The 6,720-nt window shown below is 40.8% G+C and overlaps 1 protein-coding gene across 1 annotated transcript in view; it reads right to left on the reverse strand.

Moving 5' to 3' along the window:
* Positions 1-6,209, reverse strand: part of LOC119427750 (transmembrane protein 87A) — a 30,168-nt gene extending 23,959 nt beyond the window's left edge. The window contains exons 1-4 of the mRNA XM_037695388.1: positions 6,031-6,209; positions 2,275-2,332; positions 1,936-2,033; positions 1,407-1,523 (exon numbers count right to left, since the gene is read on the reverse strand). Coding sequence (XP_037551316.1) covers positions 1,407-1,523; positions 1,936-2,033; positions 2,275-2,332; positions 6,031-6,135 — 378 coding nt within the window. The 5' untranslated portion in view covers positions 6,136-6,209. The remainder of the gene's footprint in view (positions 1-1,406; positions 1,524-1,935; positions 2,034-2,274; positions 2,333-6,030) is intronic.
* Positions 6,210-6,720: the final 511 nt, after the last annotated feature.

A 6,720-nucleotide genomic window follows, 5' to 3' on the forward strand; every position in this document is an offset into this window, starting at 1 on the left:
ATATATATATATATATACATATACATCCTGCTAATGAACTTTTAATGAACTTTAGTTCACCATTAAATCTCTGATGATCCAGATGCTACAAAAACATCTATATTTAAAATTTTATAGGTTTTCTTCATCATTTAATGTATTTGCACTCGTGTCTTCTTTTATTGTTCAGTTAGATGTGGTTTTGTTTCTTGTTTACAGATTTTTTTTTAATTTTAGCTTTGCTTTAAAGTTTAATTCTTGTTTTGTGATTTGTACACCTGTGGGTTAGAATAAAGTTGAACTAAAGGCCATGGCTCTTCTTTAAACATGTTTGAGGGTCGCTCTGCGAATTCGAACACCGGTAATTGCAAATGGCGGATCAGGTGTTGTGAAAATTTCTTAAATCCCTAGTGACTCCACCCCCTGATCAATCAGTGACCAACAGTGTTCTGACGTCACGTTTTGGTGCCGGGTCGGCTCGCTGGGAACCCCAGAGAAAGGGTTCTGAATAAAGGGGCCAGTTCTACGAACCGTTACTAGTGAAAAAGCCTTGGAACCGTGCAGAGTCGAGTCGAACCGTGCTGTACCGTTACTGATGGAAAAGGGGCATTATTGTGGCGGTGCCGCTCCATCTGGAGAGGCAGGAAGCGGGTGGGGGCTAGGCTGAGAGGGAAAGGAGGGGCCATGTGGGGGAAAGAGAAGACAGCAGGCGGATTTTCAAGTATAACACTACGTATATCATTTATATCAATATAGTCTCATCTTATATCGTAAATGAAATAATCTTGATATTTTTTAATTTTGAGCTATCGCCCAGCCCTACCTACTTGTCTCTCAAGTTAGCAAGCTAACATTCGTGCTCAGTTGCACCGCCTTCACAACATTAGCCCCATTGTAAGCAGTTACAGCAACCAGTCCTGTTGGACTGAGCTTCCAGTTTGCGAGGACATCCAGTATTAGTAACGTTATCTTTGTCATCCTCAATGAAATGCATCGTTTGTCTGAAATATCCTCTGCAAGGAAAAACCGTTGCCGCTGTGGTCAATACTAATTAGACGTTCACAATGCATGAACAGGGAAGGCGTTTCTCTGCTTATATTTTTGTAACGCACAATAATTTTATGCTGAATAGAAAATGTGAATGCCCGTTAGGAAGACTGTTTTTATGACCAGTGCACCACCTGTAAACCCACTGTGGCACCAAGTATAGCATGGATCTGATTTGCTTGGCTTCGTAGCTGCTAACAGCTGCACTAAATAAACAAGCCCCGCTCCACTCACTGTCTTCTTGGGGGAGGACAAAGCTCTAAAATGTTCAGCCATTATATCGGTTATCGGCGATAGCCAAAATTTCCATATCGGTCGGGCTCTAATATAAATACTACAAAAGGTCCATTGTGAGAAATTGTGTTTGAGACATTCATGACCTTTGGCATAAAGAGGGCGGAGCAGTTTTCGAAGTACACGTAGCCGTGACTGTAGAAGCCACTCCATCCGTCTTTCAACATGTGGTCCATGCCAAACATGTTCATCGCTTTGTTGTCCTTCAGAAAAACACAAAGAAAATATATTATTTATTTCAGTTACCTGGATCCAATTTTCTTAACAAGCTGTGACTTTTTTAAAAACTATTGTAATTTCTCAATGGAATGATTTTAGATTTAATTTCAGGAATACATTATAAATAGACTAAAAGGCAAAGCTTGGTGTTCAAACGTTTTCCTCTTTGATAGATGAAGTGATATAATGAACATCAGTAACATTTGATTTTTGTTATTCGTTTTAGATCTATGTTAACGCCATTTTTCATGTTGTCACACACTGAGTTGTACATGTACATCTAATAATTATATCCTAAACATTGAATTGACATTTATCCATTGATATATTTTGCTAACAGAGCGTTGACTCCAAACATTTTACACACAGACATCAACATACAGATGTAATACTCACGGGGGTATTGAAGACCTCATTGTAACAAACAGAGGAGCGCAGGTACCAGCTGATGTTAAAGGCCAGGTTCCTGTCACATGTCCCCAAATCGTTCTGAACTACACAAAGAGGAGACGGATAGTTTCTCAGAGGGTGGCACATTGAGTTATTGGGCTGTAAAATGCCACAGTTTTAAACTAATAACACACTGAACTAGTAAGGGGAGTCTTCAGAATACTTTGTTCAAGACAAAAACTATAAAAAGGTGTTTCTCACTGGAAGCAAAGAAATGTGCTCTGCATGTTAAAGATTACATTTCAGAATATTACCATGTATTACACTTGAACAAACACTACTTACACCTCATAAATACAGTGGTGTTGGCGTACAGCGTCTTTCGAAACACTGCATCTTGTGTCTGAAAACACAGCAGAGAAAGAAACAGTCATCAGGACTCGTTCCTGATTCTCACATTTTCAATGAATGAAACAACAACAGTATGTATTAGGGTACATCAATTTTATTTTAACATCATGCAACAGAAATACTTTAAAAATGAAGCAAATGATGCAGACATAGCCCTAAAAATTCATACAATAAAAGATGCCTTCTATATTGAGCTACTGCCCACATTGTCAAGATGAACACAGCAAACATCTGTCAGCAAACATCTGTACATATCCCTTACAGTCACTGAACATTTTTAACCGATGAGAAAACAGAGGGTCTTCTGTATCAGGACATAATACAAACGATCTGGTCTTTACCAGGTCCTCAAAGTACTGAAATTTAAACTCAAGTGTACAAAAACGCACAAATGACTGCATCGTGTTCGCATTTACTATTAAAAACAAAACCGAAGTGAAAAGCTGTGTGTGAAAAATAAAGTCCAGAGTTTCAGAAGCAGTCAGGTGCTGCTGATCCAATATATTGATTAACTGATCATGATCAGTAAAGTTCTGTGTGTTGCCATCATTGTATGATCCCATACAATGAAAACATGTAGCTCTCTGCATTTAAATATAAATGGACTGTTCTTACAAAGCAGCACCTTTCTGTCTTATCAACTCAAAGCCCTTTACAACAATCTGTGCCTCATTTACCTCCACTAGATCTCTACAAAGCTCATTGAACAAATCATTCTAAAAGAGACTAATCAGAGCTTTATCACATTCATGCACCGATGGGACACACATCGGAGGCAGTGAGGGGTTCAGTGTCTTGCCCAGGGACACTTCGGCATGTGACTGCTGGTGGATTCAAACCCCCAACTCTTGCACTGGAGGACGACTGCTCTAACCACCCGGCCACAGACGCCCACCTGAGATGCACCCAGGTGGAGCAGTGGACAGTTATGCAAGCGCCCGGGGAGCAGTTAGGGATTTGGTGTCTTGCTCAAGGACACGACATGTGGGCTTGGCGAGGGGTTGAACCTGCAACTTTGTGGTCCCAAGTCAGCTGCGCTACCTCTACACCAGTAGAGCAGTGGATCACATATCAGTGGTTTGGTTGACTCTGACTGGCCCGTATGAAAGGGAGTTACAAAATAAACATTTTCTAATTTTACCTCATGCGTTTTGAAGTTTTTTTTTGTAATTCACGTACAAAACGACGCAATGCGTAAATCAAGACGTGTGCAATGCGCATGATTGAACCGTTGTCACGAGTCCATCACAAGACGACGTTAGCCCTTAAAAAAAAAAAAGTCCACTCGTGCTCAAAAAGAGAAGTAGATGCCGAGTGCAGGGTTTTCAACAAAATATGGACGGCTAAATATTTACTGGAGTCAGGGGTAACTAGCTGTGCGTTTAGTTTGAGGAGAGCAGATCTCTGGGCTTCAGGTTTACAGTTTGAGTCGGCATGATGAGACGAAACATGCAGAGAAATACAAAAACTTGACAGATGCTGAAAGGGCGCGGTCATCTGAAGCTTTGCTAAGCTACAAATGCAGCAAGGCTTTTTTTTTTAACAAGCCTCACACATCCAGGGATGCAGCAAACAGGACTAGCTTCGTGATATGAAGATGTAGGTTGTCTTGGGCTCTACCTACATATGGGAACATTCTCAGCGATGAAGTTGACCAATCCAGATATAGATCCTCTCTCAATAATGATCTTCTGTCAGCTGATCCACCTGAGACATCCAAGCTGACTTTAATGTTCTTGTTAAAGCCCAACAGAGACTAGATTTATCTCACTAATCAAGAAAAAACAACTGAAAAACACCAAGTGACGTGGTTAGACTACAAATGTAGGCACCAACTAGCTCATTGACAATCACTATTATATGATTTATATTGCTTAATATTTGGAGTAGCTTAATATTTGGAGTACAAGGACAATACTGTGATGTCTTTAGAAAGCTAAGAACCTCTTCCCAACAGTATATGAAACTCAAAATGTGTTTTGGGGTGAATGTGACTGAAAATGATCACTAATATAACGAGTCACAAATGGTAAAAACATTTACAGGTTACTACCATCGAACTGGGAAATTTTATTGAATGAATGGCTTTTTTTTTTTTGTAAGGCAACTTCACTTTTGCGTTACTTAACCATAAACACTCTCATCAATCTTACCAGCTTGTCAAATCAATTAAATTTACTGTTTGTAATAAAGAAATATTAGTACTATTATGCAGAATTGAGTTACCAGTAAGTCGTTTGGGCCGGCCCTCCACAATATTTTCCGTTTCTCATGTGGAAAAAAAACATTGCCCACCCCTGCAACACCATCGTGAGCACCTCTATAAAAGCAGTTTAGTCCGTTTGCTGCTCTGGAGCTTAAAGGTGTGCGTTAACGCCAAGTAGAAAAGACATCAGCAATGATCTTAGAGCAGCACCTGACCATCAGTATCGGAAGGGTTAAAGGTCATTTCCAATCAACTGTTAGTCCGTCATTATACAGAGAGTGAAAACATGAACATTTAAGACAGAGGGCAGTCCTCTCAGGAGGGAAAGTCCCAAAACAATTCCCCTCTAGGTCAGACTGTGCAATGCTTAGAGAAATATAAAATAAAACCCAGAGTGTGCCGTCTTAGACCTCAGTAAGCAGGCTCCTCTGAAGACCAAAAGCTCATGAAGGCAAAACGAGGCCATACGATGAAGCTTGGACCAAAATGAGTCATGATGCAACAGAACGACCCCAAACTCAGCAGCAATTTGACACCAGGGCGGCTGAAAAAAAAAAGAATGAAGGTGCTGCAACAGTCCAGCTAAAGTCCAGACCTCAACCCGATTGAAATCCTGTGCTGAACCCAGAAGAAATCCATGTCTGCAAACCTGGATGAACTAAAGTGACCTTGTATGGAAGAGTGGGACAGAAGTGCTCCACAGTTAAGACGTGGATAAAACGACACAGAAAACCACAGCGTCACAGTATTCTGTTCTGCAGAGCACCACATCACAGGGTGGACTCGGTTCATCCACACACGGCTTGTCCATCCTGACAGTGTGATAAATAACAACACAGTGACATCAGTACTTTTGGATATTTGGGGTTGAATAATTGTAAAACCTGGAAGACCAGACCATTTTTATTATGTCCTGATTTGAAAAGAGGGTTGACTTTCAATGCGTTTAGTTCAATTCCCACAGGATCAATTTCAGAAGCACCTGCCTCAAGCACAAGTTATTATTTATGCTCCAACCTCTTTGTGTAACTCGAACTGCTGAGAAAGTTTACTTTGTATTTTTCCCCACGTCAAAACGAATATTTTACTTTATCCTTAACCACATTTTGGACAGCTACTAATCTATCATTGAGTAACATATAACGGGTTAAATAACCTTTATCATAAACTGCACATCCAGACAAAGAGGTCTACTTTAATTTAAATAACGCACTCCTCCTGTAAAACAAGATGTATATGAAGAATTACCTTTATTTACTTTAGAGCGACTGCCATTTTGTTGAATTAAAATAAAACTAACAGCAGTACGCAATAGGGCACGGTTGTAAACATAAAATAACGTATTATAAATCACATTTAGGCCGACTAAAGGCGTCTTAAATGTTCATGACAGGTGGCCCATCAACCGGGAGGTAAGCTAGTAGCTGTTAGCTGCTGAGGGTTAGCGCAGCTGCAAATGTCCACACTGGAGGTACAACACTGACCGAGTTGATGCTCACGCTCCACACAGACACCTCCGCCGCGCCCCCGACGTGGAGAACTAAAGCTGAAAGCAGCAAACATGACCGGAGCTTCTCAGCATCTGGCATCTTCACTTGAAGTGTTGCTACAGGTCGTCAGGACCGAATCCGTCTCCAGGTCCGGCTGCGTTTTCACTGCAGTTCCGCCATTGTTTCAACAGGGGGCGACAGAGAACCGCACAACGCGTTGTTGACGGACGCTCTTACGTCATGCAGCCCCCTTTGATTTCCCATCATGCATCTATCCATAGATATCATGTAATCACTATCCGCATTGGCTGCTGCAGCGCATAATTTCGACCGCCATCTTGAAACGGTCGTCCTTATTTGGTTAAAGCAGATGTTTCAGCACTTCGCAGCTTATTTCTGTTCTAATCAACGGACTGTTGACGTCAGGTCTCGGGGGATAACTTTTCACAAGTAAGATGAACATAGTATTGTTAGTATTTTGTGAATATAATATTACTGTACTGTATTTATGTCCACCAGCTGATGTGATGTTCAGTGTAACACGGTGTTCAGCTGCAATGAAGCTGACTGAGATCTGATGACAGGAATATTTTTCTAACAAACATACTCACAATTTCAGCAGCTTTGGTTCATTATCAACAGATATGCATCAAAACTGGAGTTTTGTTTAAGTTCTAGGAAATT

This window comes from Nematolebias whitei, chromosome 21, assembly GCF_014905685.2.
Source record: "Nematolebias whitei isolate Nwh7 chromosome 21, NemWhi1, whole genome shotgun sequence".
Classification (NCBI taxonomy): domain Eukaryota; kingdom Metazoa; phylum Chordata; class Actinopteri; order Cyprinodontiformes; family Rivulidae; genus Nematolebias; species Nematolebias whitei.